At 47.7% G+C, this 26,922-nt stretch overlaps 1 protein-coding gene across 7 annotated transcripts in view; it reads right to left on the bottom strand.

Moving 5' to 3' along the window:
* The window catches only part of ATP6V0A1 (ATPase H+ transporting V0 subunit a1), a 167,717-nt gene that overhangs the window by 30,196 nt on the left and 110,599 nt on the right, over nucleotides 1-26,922 (bottom strand). For all 7 annotated transcript variants that reach the window (XM_073572337.1, XM_073572330.1, XM_073572336.1 and 4 more), the window contains exons 8-12: nucleotides 14,063-14,145; nucleotides 12,893-12,986; nucleotides 11,831-12,043; nucleotides 2,963-3,113; nucleotides 2,716-2,855 (exon numbers count right to left, since the gene is read on the bottom strand). In XM_073572337.1, the coding sequence (XP_073428438.1) occupies nucleotides 2,716-2,855; nucleotides 2,963-3,113; nucleotides 11,831-12,043; nucleotides 12,893-12,986; nucleotides 14,063-14,145 (681 nt within the window). The remainder of the gene's footprint in view (nucleotides 1-2,715; nucleotides 2,856-2,962; nucleotides 3,114-11,830; nucleotides 12,044-12,892; nucleotides 12,987-14,062; nucleotides 14,146-26,922) is intronic.

Genomic DNA, 26,922 nt, shown 5'->3' on the forward strand with positions numbered 1-26,922 from the left:
GTATAATAAAACATATTTTTCTTATCTTGCAGGCCGGATCAGGGGCTTAGCTACAGCATTATAGAATGCTGTAGAAAAGCCCTGCAAGGCAGTGGCCGCATCTCATAGCGGCCAAAACAGCAGACAGGTTCACTTTAAGTGATGAAAAAAATTTTCAGCAATCCATAGCGTCTCCATTTTCCGGAATCTGGGGCTTGGTGAGGCTTAGGTTTTGCATGCCGAGCTGACGTTGTTATTGATACCATTTTTTCGGTATGTACAATGTTTTGATACCGTTATTGCATTTTATTGCAATGTTGCAGCAACCAAAATAAACGAAATTCTGGGGGTTTAATTTGTTTCTTTTTACGCTGTTTATCGATCGGATTAGTTCTTTTTATATTTTGATAGACCGAGCGATTCTGAACCTAGCGATATCAATTATGCATATTTTTAATTTTGCTTTTATTTTGAAGAGGGTGATTTGAACTTATATTTTTTTTATATTTTTACTGGCTTCAATAGTCTCCTTAGGAGACTTGAAGGTGCGATCACTGCTTGTGCTACTCATAGCAGGGCTTTAGTCCTGCTATGTGTAGGTAAAATAATCATCTAATATGAACGTCGGTCACGGGGCGGCACTCATAGCAGATCAGCAATGACAACCAAGGGGGTCTCCTGCAGACCCTGGGTTGTCCTGCCAACTCATAGGCGGCCAGGATCATGTGACAGAGGCGCCGATGAGCGAAGTTACTGACACGCTTCCGGTAAGTGCAAGTTAAATGCTGCTGTCAGAGATGTGGATCGCGATTCCACCCACGGCTGTTAGGGGCACATGACAGCTGACCAAATCAGCTGTCATGTGACAGAAAAGATGCGGGCTCAGTGCCAGAGCCCGCATCAAAGGAGGATACATGAGCTATGATGTATATAAACGTCATAGGTTGTGAAGGGATTAAATCCATATATTTAAAATGGAGTTGTCGGGATTAGATAAAAAGCTGCAGCATTTCAAAGACCGCTCCACCCCCTAAACATCGGTTGTGCATGGTATTTCAGCTCCATCCATGTCAGTCAGACCGAACTGCAATGCTCATATGCTGCCACGGTCTGTTTTTTTTTTTTGCCTGCAGAGCAAACTTCACTTTAACAGCACTACAGACAATAACTAAAGGGGGTTTTACACATAGCGATATCGTTAGCAATATCGCTAAAATGTCACCGATTTTGTGACGTTATAGCGATATTGCTAGCGATATCGCTATGAGTGATACTTACCTCCGACCGGCTCCTCCGCTGTCTGTTGCTTATCGTGCGAGATTGGGCGGCTCCATTTCTCGATGTCTGCTTCCTGCTGTGTGAGACGAGCGACGCTGGCGGGAGGACGTCAGGATCGCCGTGTGTGAAAGGTGAGTATCGTGCTGCTGCATCGCTGTGAGGAAGCACACTAGCGATCATTTAGAGATGCACCAGCGATCCTGACCGGGTCGTATCACTGGTCGGATCGCTGGTGCATCGCTAAATGTAAAAGGGCCTTAAGTTCAGAGAGTTTTCAGATGCCGCTGAGCTCAACGATTGGCTGCAGCATTGTCAACATTGTGTCACTGCTGCATCCAAATAAGAAACCGAGGAAGCGGTGCAGACACAGCATTAGGCTATGTGCACACGTTGCGGATTCCGCTGCGGGTTTTCCCGCGTGGAAACGCAGGTAAAACCGCAGGTAAAGTGACCTGCGGTTTTCCTGCGGTTTGGTCTGCGGTTTTGCCCTGCGGTTTCACACCTCTACTATGGTAAAGGTATGAAACTGCACAAACAATTGACATGCTGCGGTTTGTAAACCGCAGCAAAACTGCGCGGAAAAATCCGCACCGTCAGCACAGAGTTTTTTAAACCCCATAGGGTTTCATTGTACTGTACATGGTCAGCGGAACTGCTGCGTTTCCGCAGGGCCAAAACCGCTGCGAAAACGCAGCAGTTCCGCAACGTGTGCACATAGCCTTAGTCCCCGGGAGGGTAGCAAAGAGAGTTCCTTTTTTGGGGGGTAGAAAGGGGTGAGGTGGGCGGGTTGGGTTAACTACAGAGCCTAGATGAAAGAAAACAACCTCTTTACCTGCAGGAAAAGGAGATTCATCCCAAACAAACACTATATGCTTTACTGATATTTGTCTGCAATATTGTAGAAGTCATTTGCAGTAGAGTTCTAAAAGTGGTCATGTGATGCCTGAAGGAGGACTACAAAGCCTCAAACATATTTAGTTATCAGTAAGAAAACATATCGAAAGCACCAGACCCATCGCGTAACCAATTCTTCATCAGAGTACATAATCAGGGAAAAAAAAAAAAGTGAGGTTTCAGCCTCTGTCCGCACAGGTTTCTAGTTTTTTGCTGTGGTTTCTTTTTTTTCACATTTTGGCTTGACAAAGGTTAAAAAGCTGCTTCTCTCTGCCTGATAATTAATAATTGGTAATGGGATTTCTATGGTGCATTGGATACATTTTCTTGTAGATTCATCAGCGCCCAGATGGGGACTTGCTGCAAGAAAGCAGGGAACTAGAGGAATGGTGGGTCAGACGGTCACAAGAATATGATTAAATATTTGGACAGTATCCAATGTGTTTAGCCTGCTGTATTGTCAAATTAGAAATTAATTTTTTTCTGCAGTCATGAAATGATTGCTAAATGTTTTGTAATTACAGATTTCATTTAAGGTCGAGTACATTACCACTGGATGTTTACCTCATTGTCTGTCTTTTGTGACAGAATTCGGCTTTCCCTTACAACCATCCAAACTCCAAACAGGGTCATCAGGATCCCATGTCCAAAGTCACCAAACATCACAGCAAACAAGAAGGGAAAAGTGATAATTGTATATGGAGCTAGAAAAAAGATAAAAACAAAAACAGTCAGTTGTCTTGTTGTGCATAAATTATTAATACTTATTACATATTAATATTTATTATATAGCAGGTTCTAGAAAAGATACCTGGATTTATTTCCCGGTAACTGCCAATACCATAGGCATCGACAAGATTCTGGAAACCATAAGTGAACTTGTTGGTCTTGTTGTAAGTTGGTGGGGTCTGGTTAGTCTGCATCCGGTTCAGGATGGAAGGGACAGTAGATCCACTATGCTCCTGAAAAGGACATGAATTTACAGAAAAATTAAAAAGTTGCTGTCTAATGGTTGGGGGTTCCACCAAATCAGTTTCTTCTCTCTGTAATTGAGAGGTGAATGGAGTGGTATGGTCGCAATGCAGGCTGCTCCACTCAATGTTTGTGGGACGGAGGGAGAAAGCCAAGAACAGCAGTCTTATGGGGAATCTTATTTCTGCCAAGGGCCATTTGGATATTTATACCGTCTTTTAAGGGCCGTACAAATCGCGCGCTACCTCCGCCCACAAAGTACATATTGACGCTGGCACTGGTGTCAGGGGTAATCTCTAACTGCACTCACATCAGTAGTGAACACTATGTGTGCATATTCACAGAGCAAAAGGAGATTAAAGGGCTGACAGACATCAAAAGATGGATTTTTGGTTCTTACCGTAAAATCTCTTTCTTGGAGCCTTCATTGGGGGACACAGAATACCATGGGTGTATGCTGCTGCTGCTAGGAGGCTGACACTATGCAAAACAAGAAAATTAGCTCCTCCCCGGCAGTATACACCCACCGACAGGCACCAAGCACCTCAGTTGGTGAAAAAGCAGTAGGAGAAGCAACGAGAAAAACTCGAACCATATGTACCAACCCAACAAGGGACTCTAAGACCCAACACGGTACAACGTAAACAGGGAGGGTGCTGTGTCCCCCAATGAAGGCTCCAAGAAAGAGATTTTACGGTAAGAACCAAAAATCCATCTTTCTTTATCGCCTTATTGGGGGACACAGAATACCATGGGACGTCCCAAAGCAGTCCCAAGGGTGGGAACAGCAAAAAGGAACGAAAGAAACCGAAAGGCTCAGGTCGGCCGGTGAGCCACCGCCGCCTGCAGAACCTTCCTACCAACCACAGCATCAGACGAAGCCTGGGTATGAACCCTGTAGAACCTCGTGAAGGTGTGCAAAAGATGACCAGGTTGCAGCCTTGCAAATTTGCATGGCCGAGGCCTGGTGACGAGCAGCCCACGAAGCCGCCACAGCCCGGGTGGAATGAGCTCTTACTCCCGGAGGGGGCCGCTTATCCTGAAGACGATACGCTTCCAGGATGGTAGAACGAATCCAGCGAGCGATCGTGGATTTGGAAGCCGGAAGGCCCTTCTGGCGACCTTCCGATATGATCAGCAAGGAATCGGACAGACGAAAGGAAGAGGTCCTGGCAGGATAGACACGCAGGGCTCTAACTACGTCCAGTTTGTGGAGAGACTTCTCAAGAGGATGAGATGGAGCCGGACAAAAAGAAGGGAGGACGATATCCTCATTGATATGGAAAGCGGAAACCACCTTTGGAAGAAAAGAAGGAACGGGCCTGAGGACGGCTTTGTCCTGATGGAGAATGAGGTAAGGGGAACGACATGACGAGGCCGCCAATTCAGAAACTCTTCTGATGGATGAAATGGCGATCAAAGAGGTGACCTTCCAAGAGAGAAGGAACAAAGGAATGTCCTGGAGAGGCTCGAACGGCGCCTTCTGGAGCGCGCTAAGGACGAGGTTGAGATCCCACGGGTCTATTGGCGAATGATGAGGAGGAGCCACGTGGGAAACCCCTTGTAGAAAGGTTTTGACCTGTGGTAGAGAAGCTAGCTCTCTTTGGAAGAGGATAGAGAGAGCGGAAACCTGGCCCTTGAGCGTACTGAGGGACAGACCCGCGTCTAACCCAGACTGAAGAAACCCCAGGATAGACGGGATAGAAAAAGACATTGGGAAGACTTTTTTCCGTTGGTGCGATGATAAAAGAGCCTTCCAGTACCTATAGTAAATGCGGGAAGAGGCTGGTTTCCTGGCTCTGATCATAGTTTGAATAACCTGACTGGACAGACCTGATTCCTTCAGAATTGCGGTCACAACGGCCATGCCGTCAAACTCAGAGACTGAGAATTCTCGTGGTAAAGGGGGCCTTGCGAGAGAAGGTCTGGACGGTCCGGAAGCCTCCAGGGAACGTCCGCGAGCATGTTGACCAGTTCCGCGTACCAAGGCCATCTTGGCCAATCTGGAACGACTAGAATCACTGGTACGCCTTCCGATTTTATCTTTTTGACCACCTTAGGGATCAATGCCAGAGGCGGGAACAGATACGGAAGTTGAAACTGGGACCAAGGAGTCACCAGTGCGTCGCACGCGACGGCTAGAGGGTCCCTGAACCTGGCTACGAACTCCGGCACCTTGTGGTTCATCCGAGATGCCATGAGATCGACATCCGGGGTGCCCCAACGGTCGCATATCTGAGAGAAAACCGCGGGGTGCAGGGACCATTCGCCGGACGCTAGGCCCTGGCGACTCAGAAAAAACGGCTGCCCAATTTTCCACCCCTGGAAAATGGACGGCGGAGATTGTCGGAACGTAACGTTCTGCCCAGCGTAATATCTTGGCCACTTCTGACATTACTTGTTTGCTGCGCGTGCCCCCCTGATGGTTTATGTACGCCATGGCCGTGGCGTTGTCCGACTGAATACGGACCGGCTTGCCGGAGAGGAGGGGCTGCCAATGAAGAAGGGCCAGGAAAATTGCCCTGATCTCCAAAAGATTGATTGGGAGGAGAGACTCCTGTGGCTTCCAGCGGCCTTGGGCCGCTTTCTGATGGAACACAGCTCCCCATCCTAGAAGGCTCGCATCGGTGGTGATGACTTGCCACTGAGGCGGAAGGAAGGACCTCCCTTGGAGAACTGACGCTGGCCATAGCCACCAAGTGAGAGACTGCCTCACTCTGAGAGGAAGCCGAATAGGAGGGTCCAAGGACACCGTGGTCTTGTCCCAGGCTGAAAGCAGAGACAGCTGGTGGGGGCGAAGATGAAACTGCGCAAAGGGCACTGCTTCCATGGAGGCCACCATCTTCCCCAGGACCTTCATGCAGAACCGAATGGGAATGGGAGCAGGCCTCTTGAGAGTTCTGATGCCCTTGGACAGCGTTGTAAATTTTTCCTTTGGAAGAAAAACACGGGCTAGCTCCGTGTCGAATTCCATACCCAGAAAGGTCAGACGCTGGGTGGGGATCAGAATGGACTTCTCCTTGTTGACCAGCCAACCTAGGCGGCTGAGAGTGTCTAGGGTTATCTGAAGGCTCCGGAGACAGTCCTGGCGAGACGAACCCTTGATCAAAAGATCGTCCAGATAAGGGATGATGAGGATCCCTCTGGAGCGAAGGATGGCCATGACGGTCGCCATCACCTTCGTGAAAACCCGGGGCGCTGAAGCCAGGCCGAAAGGAAGAGCTGTGAACTGAAAGTGGTCTCCCTGAAACGCAAATCGAAGATACTTCTGATGTTGCACACAAATTGGAATGTGCAGATAGGCATCCCGAATGTCCACCGAGCAGAGAAATTCCCCGGGCTCCATGGAAGCAATCACCGACCGAAGAGACTCCATCCTGAAATGAAGAATCTTCACGTGGCGATTGAGCAATTTGAGGTCCAGAATAGGACGAAGAGAGAGGTCTTTCTTCGGGACTACAAAGAGATTGGAGTAGAACCCGGAAAACCGTTCGTCTGAGGGAACGGGAACAATGACTCCGGCGGAAAGAAGGGAGGAAATGGCCTGCAGAAAACCCGGAATCTGGGCCCGCTGTCGCGGAGGCCGAGACCGGAAAAACCGTCTGTTCGGGAGTGAAGCAAATTCGATTTTGTATCCGGATGCGACGAGTTCTCAGACCCAAGCGTCGTCGACAACGGACAGCCAAGCATCCGCGAAAAAGGAAAGTCTGCCTCCCACCCTGGAAGAAATTCCAGGTGGGGGTGACCCGTCACTTAGATGAAAATCTGCCGGAATTGGCTCCTGCAGATCTGGAATATTGTCCTCTAGATCACCAGCGAGGAGTGGGTTTGTAGGAAGGTTTCCTCTGATCCCGCTCCCTGGTGGCAGGCGGCCGATCCTGTTGAGTGGCTCTCTCCGTGGCAGAGAAGGGACGAAAGGGCCTGAATGGTCGAAACCCCCTTCTGTGGAAAGGACGTTTTGTCGAGACTGGGAAAGCGAAGTACTTTTACCTCCAGTGGCATCGGAAATTATCTGATCCAGCTTGGCCCGAAAGAGCCAAGAACCATGGAAGGGCAGACTGGTGAGCGACTTTTTAGAAGTGGTATGCGCATTCCATGACTTTCACCAAAGACCTCGGCGTACAGCCACTATATTGCTGTTAGCCCTTGCTACGCCACCGGCCAAAAGGTATTTACCCGCATGCTTAATTTGGTCTGCCAGAACTTCCAACTCGTCCTGAGGGGCAACCGACAGAATGCCCCTGCGAAGAATTTCTGCCCAAGTTGAAATGACATTTGCCACCCAGGCAGAAGCAAAAAAATAGGGCAGAAAGAGGCGCTAGATGCTTCAAAGAGGATAGACGAGGAACTGGTGGGCCCACTTCGGGAGCTTTCGTCCATTTTGTAAGAAGGTCCGCATCGAATGGATACAGGACGTCTAAGTACCTGCAGCCTGAGAAGTGCTTCTCAGGGGGCTCCCAGTGTTTGGATAAAATGGTCTCGAATTCCTTGTGATTAGGAAAGTTTCGGGAGGAAGGTTTTGCTCGTTTAAAGGGGACGGCGCCGTCCTGAAGAGGAGCTTTATCTTCCTTTATTTCGAGCGATTTGAAAATGGCCGATAAGAGACTATCGACCATGTTCTGAGACTTGAACATGTTATCTGCGTCTGAGTCAGATCCCATCGTTTTCTGACGAGGGATACGAGAAAAGCAGCCTGGGTAGAGCGGACGGACCTTGCGAGCTGGAAGACGAGCTAGAAATAACACGCTTCCTAGCAATCCTATCCGGCCTGTCCCTGTGGAGGTCGCGGTCAGGTGCAGACGACTCACCGTGAGAGGCGGTCGGAGCACAGGTGGCTGCGTAAGACGTTCCAAGACCTGGACCAGGGACTGAGAGACATTGCAGCAGCCCACTCTGGAGGAGGAGGGGTGCGCTCATCCCGGGACTCGGGGTGCTCCGGTGGGGCAGACATCACGGAAGGACTGCCGGACGGGCAGAAGGGAGACAACTGCCCTGACGCCCGCTTCACTTTGCAGTGCGCGCAGGCGAAGTGGGTAGCGATGGATCTAGGGTAAGGAGCCCCTGCAGAGTAGGACATATGCAAGGACTGCAGAATTACTGCAGCCAGTATCTGAATAGGGAGTACTGCCGCGGGGGCTGAAATTAGGGGTTCAGAAAAAAAATAAGAGCCTACCGTCGCCAGCACCGTTATCTGATGTGGAGCAGAACAGCAGAAGAGTCCCCCATGTGTCACACGAGGAATCAGGGAGGTGCAGGACCTTAGAGATGGGCGGTGCTGGGCGGCAGCGCTGCGCGAGTGGCTGAGACCTGCGGGGGGACGGACTGAAGAATGGCGCCAACAAAGCGCGCGTTCTGCAGCGGGCACGCACCGGAGCAGACCGAAAGTGAAAGTAAAAAATCAGCGCCGCGCCGTTTTCTGCCCCCGCAGCCCTGATCCTGGCGCGATGAGCCCGTGACACCACGGTAGATGAGGGAGGTAAGGGAGAGAGGCCCCGCTGCTTCAGGGAAGGGTACCCGGCGTGAGAGCTGGGAGGCGCGCGGCTGCAGAGAGGCGCGCGGCTGCATAGAATGGGCGGGAAATTCAAAGCAGACTCTGCTATCAGACTGTATGGTAGCGCTTACCTGACGTCCACATGCCTGAAGAGGATGACCACAGGGGCCCGCGATGAGTGGGTGCCGCTGGGAATGAATGTCCTCTGCCCCGCACTCTATCTGGATAGTGCAGAAGACGGCGCCAAACCCTTCTGCCTGCAAGGGATAGTCACCGCCGTCTTCCTCTCAGCCCTTTCCCGGGAGAGGGGTGAGGAGGGGAATTGGCTAGGACCCGCCACCTGAAGCCAGCCCATAGCACCCGAGGGTGATAGGGAAAAGGTCCTGCCTGCGGTCCTGAGAGTTGCGATGTGGGTAACACCACACTGCTCGCTCAGCCGCATGATATGGGAAAGCAGGGTGAACATTTACCCCCTGTTTCCCGGTGTAGAATCTGGAAAATAAATGGGAAAAGATTAATACACACACACAAAAACCTAAAAGAAAATGGTTAGATGCGGATCTGGGGAGATCCCGGTCCGCCTCCTACAGACACTAAGCACAAACTGAGGTGCTTGGTGCCTGTCGGTGGGTGTATACTGCCGGGGAGGAGCTAATTTTCTTGTTTTGCATAGTGTCAGCCTCCTAGCAGCAGCAGCATACACCCATGGTATTCTGTGTCCCCCAATAAGGCGATAAAGAAATACAGTTGCCGGCCCAAGCACTGCGGTCGGAATCTGCCTGGGGGTCGGATAAAAGACCATCAAGAGTAGAAAGCAGCTCCCCGTGCCTGAAGTTCCCCACCCCTGCCCTAAGCGATTGTGCCCCTCCATTCAATCTCTGACCACTCTACTGAGGAATAGCTCTGGTTTTAGTCATTTTTGGGGAAGCCAAAAATTAGACATGTATCACCTCTTAGGGCCCCGTCACACATAGCGACTCACCAGCGATCCCGACAACAATATCAACTTGTCAGGATCGCTGGTGTGTCGCTACATGATCGCTGGTGAGCTGTCAAACAGGCAGCTTCACCAGCGATCAGCACCAGCGACGCCAAGCGGGCGCGTCGCTGTGTACGTTAGTTACCAGCGCGCTGATGCAGGGAGCTGGTAACTAAGGTACACATAGAGTTTCTAAGCAGCGTGCGTCACTTAGAAACCCGATGTGTACCTTGGTTACCAGCTCCCTGCATCAGCGCGCTGGTAACTAAGGTACACAAAAAGAAGAAAAGAACATGCACAAATGGGGATCACCAGACTAGAATCAAGTGAAAAAGCATATTTTATTGAAACAACTCTGCACAACACACTAGTAGCATTAAAAACATTAAAAATGCCCAAAAGGGGCAATAAGACATATACACAAAAACCCACAATAGGGTTAAAAAGACCCCGCCAAAAGCCCACCTCTACAAAGGATAAAGTGACAAATGTCCCTGTAATCAAAGGTAATAATGGCTGGGTAGAAGTAAACACAGTCCCTCCAATAAGCCTATATGTCTAAAGGGAAAGGTCACTAATATAGCTGGAGCAAAAAATGAAGCTTATAATAAGAAAAAAGATGTGAGCCCATAGTCATAGAGAGCAAACAAGGAGAGGTACCCCATACAACCTGAGCCCAGGTGATACAGTGATGCCCCTAGACACACTATCCAATCCAGCTGAAGCACCTTAATGCCCGGTAATGAGGGAGGCGGTGGGGGAGGCAGGTGCCCACAGATGCCCGACGCGTTACGCCAGAGAGCCTGGCTTCATCAGGGGCAGAGGCAAGTGTATGTACAGGCATCATATAAATACCGTTTAGGAGAGACGGTTTAACAGGACACAGCTGGAAGCTGGAGGCGCGCAGATCTCCACAGCCCGGGGCCAGCGTGTGACGCAGGAGGAAATGACGTCAGGCCAGTATCAGCGCAGGCTCAAAGAAAGCGATGAAGGCATCGCCCTGGGACTCCAAGATGGCTGGTGCCATGATCCACAGCGCATGCGCCAGTTCGCGCACGCGCACATACTAAGAGTCCGGGCATAAGGATGCTCCATACAGTTCGCTCATGCGCAGTAGAAATGTGTCCGTGCTGGACACATAGGAAAGAAAGGGCACATGGAGAAAGAGTGGCTAAGAGACACAAAATGCTGAATATAACACAAGCTATCAATAAAAGGAAAGGTCATGATGGAAAAATCGGAGCAAGTTGCCCAAACAGCATAGTGGGCAGACATATAAGAACCCATATGGATATCAAGGGCATTCATAAGCAAAAAACCATGGTTTTTTTGGACAGGTAGAAACTAGTTCACCTGTCAAAAAAATGAACCCAGCCTATTTGAGGAACCCCGGGAGCTACCAAGACTATCAACCAGAAATGTATAAAAAAAAATATGAAAAATGAAAAAGGTAGTTTATAGATAATTGTAAGTACAATATCAAACATCAATGATATTAGCCACAACACTCCCCAACTACAATGCCACATGCCCAATATACAATGATGTCAAGGTTATACAGAACATATGAGATAATAGTACAAAGACCGCTCAGAAAAAGACGTTCAGAAAACAGTCCAAAATCAGAAATGTTCCACTCTATTGAAGATATAGCAGTCCAGAACCATCAAATGGTGAAAATAAACAATCCGGAAACAGAAAAGTCCTCTTCTTATTATAGATGAAAAACTGCATGACATCACGTAGCTTCATATATGCTGGAACAAGATGTAAATCCTCAGAGGCATAAACTCAGAAAAAGGCCTAAAGCAGCATCTGAACATATGTGGAAAAAGAAAGGGTAGACATAACTAAACATGTGCATGTTCTTTTCTTCTTTTTGTGTAGCATGTAATTTGCATGCACGGGTGATCCCGAGCAGTAGTGCCCTCCAGCTGTTTGTGTAGACTGGTAACTAAGGTACACATCGGGTTTCTAAGCACCGCGCGCTGCTTAAAAATCCTGCGCTTACCTTAGTTACGAGCGCGCTGATCGCTGGTCTCCCGCCTGCCACACGCAGCGATGCATGCTGGCCAGCGGGAGACCAGCGATCAAAAAAATGTCCTGGCCATTTCAGGACGATCAGCGATACCCGGCAGGGGGGCCGGTCGCTGGTCAAGTGACACACACAGTGATCTCGCTAGCGGGGGGCTTAATTCATGAGAAAAACCTTTTAATAGAGACACAATAATACTCACTGTGCCTCTCCTGAGAGCAAACTGGATGGAATCCAGATCCGCCACTGGGCACCAGACTTCTGCAATCAGACACTTCTGTGTAACATCGATGTTGCACAGGTTCAGTGTGTGGTAAATGGCCTTCATTTTTCTGACCTTAATAAACCAGACTCGGATGGTTTTAGCAGCAGCTTGAAGGACTCGCTGGCGATGGTCTTCAGTTTGGTTAAGAACCTGAAATTAGGAAAGTTGCAATTATGAATTGCATTTTTTCCTGTAATCCCCATCTATGGTTGTTCTTCATCATCTAGCTGAATGAAATGTGAATGTACGGTGGAGATGGCGATTATGCATACATTTATATTCAATGTGGGCCAAAAGAAGAACACTGTAACCGAGCTCCATCTACCTACTGCCTGCCTCGTTCATTTCCAGTTTCAAGAAACGTTCCAATTCCTCTAATATTTAGTTATTCCTAATGAATAAGCTTTACAGTTGTGATCAAAAGTTTACATAACCCCGCACAATTTTTGCTTTCTTGGCCTTTTTTCAGAGAATATGAATAACACAAAAGCTTTTTCTCCACTCATGGTTAGTGGTTGGGTGAAGCCATTTATTGTCAAACTACTGTGTTTTCTCTTTATAAATCATAATGACAGCCTAAAACATACAAATGACCCTGATCAAAAGTTTCCATACCCTGGTGATTTTGGCCTGATAACATGCACAGAAGTTAACACAAATAGGTTTGAATGGCTACTAAAGGTAACATCCACACCTGTGACAAATGCCAGGAAAATTGTTCGGGACGCAAAGAAAAACCCACAAAAAGCATCAGCTGAAATACTGGACTCGCAATTTGGATTGATCAGACCAAAATTGAACTTTTTGGCCACAACCATAAACGCTACAATAAATGGCTTCACCCAACCACTAGCCATGTGTAGAGAAGAAGTTTTGTTGTTATCATTCATATTCTATGAAAAAAGGCCAAGAAAGTAAAAATTCTGCCGGGGTATGTAAAATTTTGAGCACAACTGTATTCCAATACATACAGGATGAACAGCCCCTTTAAAGTTTTACCATCTGCAAATCATCTATCCTTGTGTTTACTCCAGCCGCCATCTCTTTGCGCTCCTGTGGTGTCTCAGGACAAGGGTAAAGTGAAGCCCGAAATCTGTGAAGAACAAGGGAAAAAAAAAACAAAACAAAAACAAAAAACTTTTAAATGGAAGGGAACTGACATCAGCAGTAAAGCAAACTGAGCGTGGCCAGGTATCCAATGCTAGGGGTACATAAAGCTAAAGGGGTTGGCACTAAGCTGGCCATGTGTCCAGCTGAACAATGAACAATGCCCATCTGGCTTATGTTAAGCCCAGCAAGCGGTTATCTAGGAGAAATGGTGACCATAGGAGGCCTGATGGATGGCTGGATGGATACTCTTTGCATTGCTCTGCTGTGACTCAAAGCAAACTCTCAGGCAAGAGACCTTCTGCTATGATGTTTTTATCCCCTAATAAGGCACATGGCAAGGGGTATTATTACTGGGACAACCCTTTAGTGGGTTTGTCCAGGCTTAGAAAAGCATGGCTGCTCTCTTTCAGACACAGCAGCACCAGACCATGGGTTGTGTATAGTATTGCAGCTCAGCCCTGTTCACTTAATGGGAGGCAGAATTGCAATACCCTAACCAGCCTATGCTCAGGAGAGGCAGTGTTTCTGAAACAAAGCAGCCACGGTTCTCTACAATTAAACAACCTCTTTACAGGTAAATAAGACATTAGTACTGTAGCTGAACTGTAAAGCACGTAGAAATCATTCATCCATGTTTAGGCAAAATATAAGACATGTTTAGGTAAAATATAAGAGTGCATTAGCATTCAAAACACTTAAATGGTGCATTCAAGATTGCATGGGAATGGAATAGTGGAATATTCCTTGCACGAGTTGTCTAGGAGTATGAAAAAAAAAAAGGATCCCATCTGCTCTAGAAACAGCGCCAATCTGGTCCACGTGCATAGTCTTGCACAGTAGTCCATGGAATGTGAATGAACTGCAGTTCTAGGCACAGCCCAAGCAAATAAGCAGACTTGCTGGTTAATGACATAAAAAAACAGCAAATAAAACAACAATCTTGGTTGTCTAGTGTATTCCAATATTAAATAAATAAAATACAGTAATAAATATATATATATATATATATATATATATATACTGTATATCTCCGTAATCTACTGGATCGGCAGGAGTTACCCTTCACAGATCTTCTTCACTCTGTTCTTCAGCTGGTCTCCTTGGAAGAAGATGATGAATACAGACTTGTGGACACTGTCACCCTGTAAAGTGGAAGAACATTATTCCTGCTATGCATACGCTTCAATAGAGAAAGGAAGCCTCTCACACATCCTAATGGACAAATCAGCAACATGTCTGATCAAGTGGCCAGAAAACAGATACTTCAGGACACGTACTAAACATCTAGTCAAGCAGGAGGAGGTGACGCTGGGCTGGGAAAAGAGCTGGAGTGACGGAGGCTTTATGTCTACCATAGCCAGTTGTATATCAAGTCAAACGCGGATTTTTCAATAATGGAGGAACGGACTGGCCGTAAAGATATTAATGGCCTGATCATGAACATTTAAATAGTTTGGATGGGGGAAGTGAAATCCTGCCGACAGATTCTCTTTAAAGGGAATCGATCACCACTTTTTTGAGATATCAAATAATGATTTCATTCAATTGTGTGTCACATAAGGATTCTCTTAGTACTTTTGCTTCCCCCTGACCACGCACCTTTCATGCATAAATACCTTTTTTATATCGGTTCAGATGTATGTAAACTGCCGCAGTCCGGTCCGATGGGCGGGGCTTATTCACTTGCTCCCCCCTCCCTGTCTTGCTCTACGCATTTCTTCAGTTGAATAAGCCCCGCCCATCAGACCGGACTGTGGCAGTTTACATACATCTGAACTGATATAAAAAAGGTATTTATGCATGAAAGGTGCGGGGTCAGGGGGAAGCAAAAGTACTAAGAGAATCCTTATGTGACACACAATTGAATGATATCAATATATGACATCTCAAAAAAGGGGTGACAGATTCCCTTTAAATTCAATGAGCAGCATGTAATTGTGTAGCCACATTCCACTACTCTCCACAATGACCTTAAAAGAAAACCGTTAGATGAAATCACAGTACATATGCATACACTAGCTAAGCAAGGTACCTTGGCAAAGGGCCACTGACCATATTGTCATCACTGGCAGGAAGTCCAATGCTCGGAACAGGCAGCTTTGATCTGGCACTGACTTATGGGCACTGCCCACCAAATGTTTTCTGCAGATAAGCAGTCTAATTACTATGACTCATGCAGAGAACATTTGTCTTACTAACCAGGCCAGGAGGTTCAGCGCTTTAACATGAACCATAGTACAGACAGACAAATCTGCAAGACCAAAGCTATCAGCACACATTGGATGAAGGTAAACCAAACTCAGGAATCACAGAACTTGGAAGACAGAAAGATGGCCGATCTAGATTTTAACATGCCTGATCTTTCCCCCCAAGCAGTAAGCCCCTCTCTCTCCATTGGAGTAAACATATACAGTGCCTTGAAAAAGTATTCATACTCCGTGAGCTTTTCTACATTTTTTCACTTTATACTCTCAAACGTCAAAATAATTTACTGGGATTTGATATAGCAACAAAAAGAAAAAAGTATTTGTGAAAGGAAAAAATATAAATCTGAAAATTGTGATGTGCATTTGTATTCAGCCCCCGAGCCAATACATTGTAGGACCACCTTTTGCTGCAATAGCTGTTGCTGCAAGTCCTTTGGGTATATCTCTAACAGATTTGCCCATCTAGAGGCTGACATTTTTGCCTGTTCTTCTTTGTAAAATAACTCTAGCTGAAAAAAACCCATCCCCACCGACAAACATGGAGGTGGCAACATGATGCTGTGGGGAAGCTTTTCTTCCGCAGGGACAAGGAAGCTGGTCAGAATTGTTGGGGAGATGTATGGTGCTAAATACAGGGCAATTCTGGAGGAAAACCTTAGAGGCTGCAAAAGACTTGAGACGAAGATGTAAGTTCACCTTCCAGAAGGACAACCACCCTAAACATACTGCCAGATCTACTAAGGATGGTTTAGATGAAAGCATCTTCATGTGTGCAAATGGCCCAGTCACAGTCCAGACCTAACGCCCATTCAGAACCTGTAGTAAGACTTGATTGCAGTTCACAGACGCCTCCGTCTGAGCTAGACTGCGCAGAGGAATGGGCAAAAATGTCATCCACTAATTGTGCAAAGCTGGTAGACACAGACCCAAAAAGACTTGCAGCAGTAATTGCAGATAAAGGTGGTCCTACAAAGTATCAGACTACAGGGGGCTGAATACAAATGCACATCACAACTTTCAGATTTATAGATTTAAAAAAATCATGTATCATTTTCTTTACACTGCACAAATACTTGCTACTTTGTGTTGATGTATCCCAAACTCCCAATAAAATACATTTAACGTTGTGGGTGTACAATGAAAAATGTGGGAAAGTTCACAGGTTGTGAACACTTTTTCAAGGGACTGTCTGCTCAGTCGTCAGCTATGTCACATTCTTTAATAGTATAGGTCGCCTGCACCATAGCCAACAGGAAGCAGAGATATGGTGCGCTGTGTGACAGAGCTGGTGCTTGTGGCAGATATTCTCTTCCTTGGATCTGACCCTTCACTCCATCATCTCCCCAGCAGAGGGGGCACAGTACAAGCATAATCTTCATGTACTGGGAGAGATTTAAAGGACAAGTACAACAACTGACACTTCCACTTGCAATTCAGAGCCAATAACAAGCTGTCTGGACTGGCCGCATAATGGGGAGCACAAGTAAGTAGGGGACACTGTAGCACAGCTGTAGTAGTGTAGATAGACAGGAGACCTTCCTGTGTTTGTATGCTGGGTACTGAGATATGGGTAAGGAAGTCAATCTGTTAATCAGTGGGGACTGAGCTCATTCTGAAGGCACTTCCTTGGCAGTACAATACAAAGGACGAAATGAACAGAGAAAGGCTGCCAAACCAGGGACGTGCCATACACAAAGGTCCAGGCTGGTATAATAGAAGTCTAAAAAATCATGATGGTCAGATAACCAAAAAGTAAAATATGCTAGGTTATTTCAGGAAAGGGCTACACAGTGTAAAAAGGAAGCATCTGCATCAATGACCCATGTCAAATTTCATCACACACACCATGGCATGATGTCATCACACACACACACACACACACCATGGCATGATGTCACACACACACACACACACCATGGCATGATGTCATCACACACACACACACACCAAGGCATGATGTCATCACACACACACACACACACCATGGCATGATGTCATCACACACACACACACACCATGCCATGATGTCATCACACACACACACACACACACCATGCCATGCCATGATGTCATCACACACACACACACACACCATGCCATGATGTCATCACACACACACACCATGGCATGATGTCATCACACACACACACACACACACACCATGGCATGATGTCATCACACACACACCATGGCATGATGTCATCACACACACACCATGACATGATGTCATCACACACACACACACCATGACATGATGTCATCACACACACACACACACCATGACATGATGTCATCACACACACCATGGCATGATGTCATCACACACACACACCATGGCATGATGTCATCACACACACACACACACCATGGCATGATGTCATCACACACACACACACACACACACCATGGCATGATGTCATCACACACACACCATGGCATGATGTCATCACACACACACACACCATGGCATGATGTCATCACACACACACACACACCATGGCATGATGTCATCACACACACACCATGGCATGTCATCACACACACACACACACACACACCATGGCATGATGTCATCACACACACACACCATGGCATGATGTCATCACACACACACACACACCATGGCATGATGTCATCACACACACACCATGGCATGATGTCATCACACACACACCATGGCATGATGTCATCACACAAACACACACACCATGGCATGATGTCATCACACACACACACACACACACACACCATGGCATGATGTCATCACACACACACACCATGGCATGATGTCATCACACACACACCATGGCATGATGTCATCACACACACACCATGGCATGATGTCATCACACACACCCACACACACCATGGCATGATGTCATCACACACACACCATGGCATGATGTCATCACACACACACCATGGCATGATGTCATCAAACACACACCATGGCATGATGTCATCACACAAACACACACACCATGGCATGATGTCATCACACACACACACACACCATGGCATGATGTCATCACACACACACCATGGCATGATGTCATCACACACACACCATGGCATGATGTCATCACACACACCCACACACACCATGGCATGATGTCATCACACACACCATGGCATGACGTCATCTCACACACACACACACCATGGCATGATGTCATCACACACACACACACCATGGCATGATGTCATCACACACACACACACACATGGCATGATGTCATCACACACACACACCATGGCATGATGTCATCACACACACACACCATGGCATGATGTCATCACACACACACACCATGGCATGATGTCATCACACACACACACCATGGCATGATGTCATCACACACACACACACACACACACCATGGCATGATGTCATCACACACACACACCATGGCATGATGTCACACACACACACACCATGGCATGATGTCACACACACACACACCATGGCATGATGTCATCACACACACACACACCATGGCATGATGTCATCACACACACACACACCATGGCATGATGTCATCACACACACACACACCATGGCATGATGTCATCACACACACACACACCATGGCATGATGTCATCACACACACACACCATGGCATGATGTCATCACACACACACACCATGGCATGATGTCATCACACACACACACCATGGCATGATGTCATCACACACACACACCATGGCATGATGTCATCACACACACACACCATGGCATGATGTCATCACACACACACACACACACACACACACACACACCATGGCATGATGTCATCACACACACACACCATGGCATGATGTCACACACACACACACCATGGCATGATGTCACACACACACACACACCATGGCATGATGTCATCACACACACACACACACCAAGGCATGATGTCATCACACACACACACCATGCCATGATGTCATCACACACACACACACACCATGCCATGATGTCATCACACACACACCATGGCATGATGTCATCACACACACACACACACACACACCATGGCATGATGTCATCACACACACACACACACAATGGCATGATGTCATCACACACACACACACACACCATGGCATGATGTCATCACACACACACCATGGCATGATGTCATCACACACACACACACACCATGACATGATGTCATCACACACACCATGGCATGATGTCATCACACACACACACCATGGCATGATGTCATCACACACACACACACCATGGCATGATGTCATCACACACACACACACCATGGCATGATGTCATCACACACACACCATGGCATGATGTCATCACACACACACCATGGCATGATGTCATCACACACACACCATGGCATGATGTCATCACACACACACCATGGCATGATGTCATCACACACACACCATGGCATGATGTCATCACACACACACACACACCATGGCATGATGTCATCACACACACACACACACCATGGCATGATGTCATCACACACACACACACCATGGCATGATGTCATCACACACACACACACACCATGGCATGATGTCATCACACACACACACACCATGGCATGATGTCATCACACACACACACACCATGGCATGATGTCATCACACACACACCATGGCATGATGTCATCACACACACACACACACCCACCATGGCATGATGTCATCACACACCCACCATGGCATGATGTCATCACACACACACACACCATGGCATGATGTCATCACACACACACACACCATGGCATGATGTCATCACACACACACACACCATGGCATGATGTCATCACACACACACACACACCATGGCATGATGTCATCACACACACACACACACACACACCATGGCATGATGTCATCACACACACACCATGGCATGATGTCATCACACACACACACACACACACCATGGCATGATGTCATCACACACACACCATGGCATGATGTCATCACACACACACACACACAATGGCATGATGTCATCACACACACACCATGGCATGATGTCATCACACACACACCATGGCATGATGTCATCACACACACACCATGGCATGATGTCATCACACACACACCATGGCATGATGTCATCAAACACACACCATGGCATGATGTCATCACACACACACACACACACACCATGGCATGATGTCATCACACACACACCATGGCATGATGTCATCACACACACACCATGGCATGATGTCATCACACACACACCATGGCATGATGTCATCACACACACCCACACACACCATGGCATGATGTCATCACACACACCCACACACACACACACCATGGCATGATGTCATCACACACACCATGGCATGACGTCATCTCACACACACACACACACACCATGGCATGACGTCATCTCACACACACACACACCATGGCATGATGTCATCACACACACCATGGCATGACGTCATCTCACACACACACACACACCATGGCATGACGTCATCTCACACACACACACACCATGGCATGATGTCATCTCACACACACACACACACCATGGCATGATGTCATCACACACACACACACCATGGCATGATGTCATCACACACACCATGGCATGATGTCATCACACACACCATGGCATGATGTCATCTCACACACACACACACCATGGCATGATGTCATCTCACACACACACACACCATGGCATGATGTCATCACACACACACACCATGACATGATGTCATCACACACACCATGGCATGATGTCATCACAAACACACACCATGGCATGATGTCATCACACACACACACACCATGGCATGATGTCATCACACACACACACACCATGGCATGATGTCATCACACACACACCATGGCATGATGTCATCACACACACACCATGGCATGATGTCATCACACACACACCATGGCATGATGTCATCACACACACACACACCATGGCATGATGTCATCACACACACACACACACACCATGGCATGATGTCATCACACACACACACACACCATGGCATGTCATCACACACACACACACCATGGCATGATGTCATCACACACACACACACACCATGGCATGATGTCATCACACACACACACACAATGGCATGATGTCATCACACACACACACACCATGGCATGATGTCATCACACACACACACCATGGCATGATGTCATCACACACACACACCATGGCATGATGTCATCACACACACACCATGGCATGATGTCATCACACACACACCATGGCATGATGTCATCACACACACACCATGGCATGATGTCATCACACACACACCATGGCATGATGTCATCACACACACACCATGGCATGATGTCATCACACACACACCATGGCATGATGTCATCACACACACACCATGGCATGATGTCATCACACAAACACACACACCATGGCATGATGTCATCACACACACACACACACACACACACCATGACATGATGTCATCACACACACACACCATGGCATGATGTCATCACACACACACCATGGCATGATGTCATCACACACACACCATGGCATGATGTCATCACACACACCCACACACACCATGGCATGATGTCATCACACACACCCACACACACACACCATGGCATGATGTCATCACACACACCATGGCATGACGTCATCTCACACACACACACACCATGGCATGATGTCATCACACACACCATGGCATGATGTCATCTCACACACACACACCATGGCATGATGTCATCACACACACACACACACACCATGGCATGATGTCATCACACACACACACACACCATGGCATGATGTCATCACACACACACACCATGGCATGATGTCATCACACACACACACACCATGGCATGATGTCATCACACACACACACACCATGGCATGATGTCATCACACACACACACACCATGGCATGATGTCATCACACACACACACACACCAAGGCATGATGTCATCACACACACACACCATGGCATGATGTCATCACACACACACCATGCCATGATGTCATCACACACACACACCATGCCATGATGTCATCACACACACACACACACCATGCCATGATGTCATCACACACACACACCATGGCATGATGTCATCACACACACACACACACACCATGGCATGATGTCATCACACACACACACACACACACACACACACACCATGGCATGATGTCATCACACACACACCATGACATGATGTCATCACACACACACACCATGGCATGATGTCATCACACACACACACACACCATGGCATGATGTCATCACACACACACCATGGCATGATGTCATCACACACACACCATGGCATGATGTCATCACACACACACACACCATGGCATGATGTCATCACACACACACACACACCATGGCATGATGTCATCACACACACACACACACCATGGCATGATGTCATCACACACACACACACCATGGCATGATGTCATCACACACACACACACCATGGCATGATGTCATCACACACACACCATGGCATGATGTCATCACACACACACCATGGCATGATGTCATCACACACACACCATGGCATGATGTCATCACACACACACCATGGCATGATGTTATCACACACACACCATGGCATGATGTCATCACACACACACCATGGCATGATGTCATCACACACACACACCATGGCATGATGTCATCACACACACACACCATGGCATGATGTCATCACACACACACACCATGGCATGATGTCATCACACACACACACCATGGCATGATGTCATCACACACACACACACACACACACACACACCATGGCATGATGTCATCACACACACACACCATGGCATGATGTCATCACACACACACCATGGCATGATGTCATCACACACACACCATGGCATGATGTCATCACACACACACCATGGCATGATGTCATCAAACACACACCATGGCATGATGTCATCAAACACACACCATGGCATGATGTCATCACACAAACACACACACCATGGCATGATGTCATCACACACACACACACCATGGCATGATGTCATCACACACACACACACACACACCCACACACACCATGGCATGATGTCATCACACACACCCACACACACCATGGCATGATGTCATCACACACACCCACACACACACACCATGGCATGATGTCATCACACACACCATGGCATGACGTCATCTCACACACACACACACCATGGCATGATGTCATCACACACACCATGGCATGATGTCATCTCACACACACACACACCATGGCATGATGTCATCACACACACACACACACACACACACACACCATGGCATGATGTCATCACACACACACACCATGGCATGATGTCATCACACACACACACACACACACACACACACCATGGCATGATGTCATCACACACACACACCATGGCATGATGTCATCACACACACACACCATGGCATGATGTCATCACACACACACCAAGGCATGATGTCATCACACACACACACACACCAAGGCATGATGTCATCACACACACACACACCAAGGCATGATGTCATCACACACACACACACCATGGCATGATGTCATCACACACACACACCATGGCATGATGTCATCACACACACACACACACCATGGCATGATGTCCTCACACACACACACACACCATGGCATGATGTCCTCACACACACACACACACACCATGGCATGATGTCATCACACACACCCACCATGGCATGATGTCATCACACACACCCACCATGGCATGATGTCAACACACACCCACCATGGCATGATGTCATCACACACCCACCATGGCATGATGTCATCACACACCCACCATGGCATGATGTCATCACACACCCACCATGGCATGATGTCATCACACACCCACCATGGCATGATGTCATCACACACACCCACCATGGCATGATGTCATCACACACACCCACCATGGCATGATGTCATCACACACACCATGGCATGACGTCATCTCACACACACACACACCATGGCATGATGTCATCACACACACCATGGCATGATGTCATCTCACACACACACACACCATGGCATGATGTCATCACACACACACACCATGGCATGATGTCATCACACACACACACCAAGGCATGATGTCATCACACACACACCAAGGCATGATGTCATCACACACACACACACACCAAGGCATGATGTCATCACACACACACACACACCAAGGCATGATGTCATCACACACACACACACACCAAGGCATGATGTCATCACACACACACACCATGGCATGATGTCATCACACACACACACACCATGGCATGATGTCATCACACACACACACACCATGGCATGATGTCATCACACACACACACACCATGGCATGATGTCATCACACACACCCACCATGGCATGATGTCATCACACACACACACACCATGGCATGATGTCCTCACACACACACACACACACCATGGCATGATGTCATCACACACACCCACCATGGCATGATGTCATCACACACACCCACCATGGCATGATGTCATCACACACACACACACACACCATGGCATGATGTCATCACACACACCCACCATGGCATGATGTCATCACACACACACACACACACCATGGCATGATGTCATCACACACACCCACCATGGCATGATGTCCTCACACACACACACACACACCATGGCATGATGTCATCACACACACCATGGCATGATGTCATCTCACACACACACACACCATGGCATGATGTCATCACACACACACACCATGGCATGATGTCATCACACACACACACCAAGGCATGATGTCATCACACACACACCAAGGCATGATGTCATCACACACACACACACACCAAGGCATGATGTCATCACACACACACACACACCAAGGCATGATGTCATCACACACACACACACACCAAGGCATGATGTCATCACACACACACACCATGGCATGATGTCATCACACACACACACACCATGGCATGATGTCATCACACACACACACACCATGGCATGATGTCATCACACACACACACACCATGGCATGATGTCATCACACACACCCACCATGGCATGATGTCATCACACACACACACACCATGGCATGATGTCCTCACACACACACACACACACCATGGCATGATGTCATCACACACACCCACCATGGCATGATGTCATCACACACACCCACCATGGCATGATGTCATCACACACCCACCATGGCATGATGTCATCACACACCCACCATGGCATGATGTCATCACACACCCACCATGGCATGATGTCATCACACACACACCATGGCATGATGTCATCACACACACACACCATGGCATGATGTCATCACACACACACACCATGGCATGATGTCATCACACACACACACCATGGCATGATGTCATCACACACACACACCATGGCATGATGTCATCACACACACACACCATGGCATGATGTCATCACACACACACACCATGGCATGATGTCATCACACACACACACCATGGCATGATGTCATCACACACACACACCATGGCATGATGTCATCACACACACACACCATGGCATGATGTCATCACACACACACACCATGGCATGATGTCATCACACACACACACCATGGCATGATGTCATCACACACACACACCATGGCATGATGTCATCACACACACACACCATGGCATGATGTCATCACACACACACACCATGGCATGATGTCATCACACACACACACCATGGCATGATGTCATCACACACACACACCATGGCATGATGTCATCACACACACACACCATGGCATGATGTCATCACACACACACACCATGGCATGATGTCATCACACACACACACCATGGCATGATGTCATCACACACACACCATGGCATGATGTCATCACACACACACACCATGGCATGATGTCATCACACACACACCATGGCATGATGTCATCACACACACACACACCATGGCATGATGTCATCACACACACACACACACACACACCATGATATCATCACACACACACACACCATGATGTCATCACACACACACACCATGGCATGATGTCATCACACACACACACACCATGGCATGATGTCATCACACACACACACCATGGCATGATGTCATCTCACACACACACACACACACACACACCATGGCATGATGTCATCTCACACACACACACACCATGGCATGAGGTCATCTCACACCCACCATGGCATGATGTCATCACACACCCACCATGGCATGATGTCATCACACACCCACCATGGCATGATGTCATCACGCACCCACCATGGCATGATGTCATCACGCACCCACCATGGCATGATGTCATCACGCACACACCATGGCATGATGTCATCACGCACACACCATGGCATGATGTCATCACGCACACACCATGGCATGATGTCATCACGCACACACACACCATGGCATGATGTCATCACGCACACACACACCATGGCATGATGTCATCACACACACACACACCATGGCATGAGGTCATCACACACACACACACACACACCATGGCATGATGTCATCACACACACACACACACCATGGCATGATGTCATCACACACACACACCCACCATGGCATGATGTCATCACACACCCACCATGGCATGATGTCATCACACACCCACCATGGCATGATGTCATCACACACCCACCATGGCATGATGTCATCACACACCC

This window comes from Dendrobates tinctorius, unplaced genomic scaffold, assembly GCF_039654945.1.
Source record: "Dendrobates tinctorius isolate UK_male_01 unplaced genomic scaffold, ASM3965494v1 ptg000032l, whole genome shotgun sequence".
In the NCBI taxonomy this organism is placed as follows: Eukaryota; Metazoa; Chordata; class Amphibia; order Anura; family Dendrobatidae; genus Dendrobates; species Dendrobates tinctorius.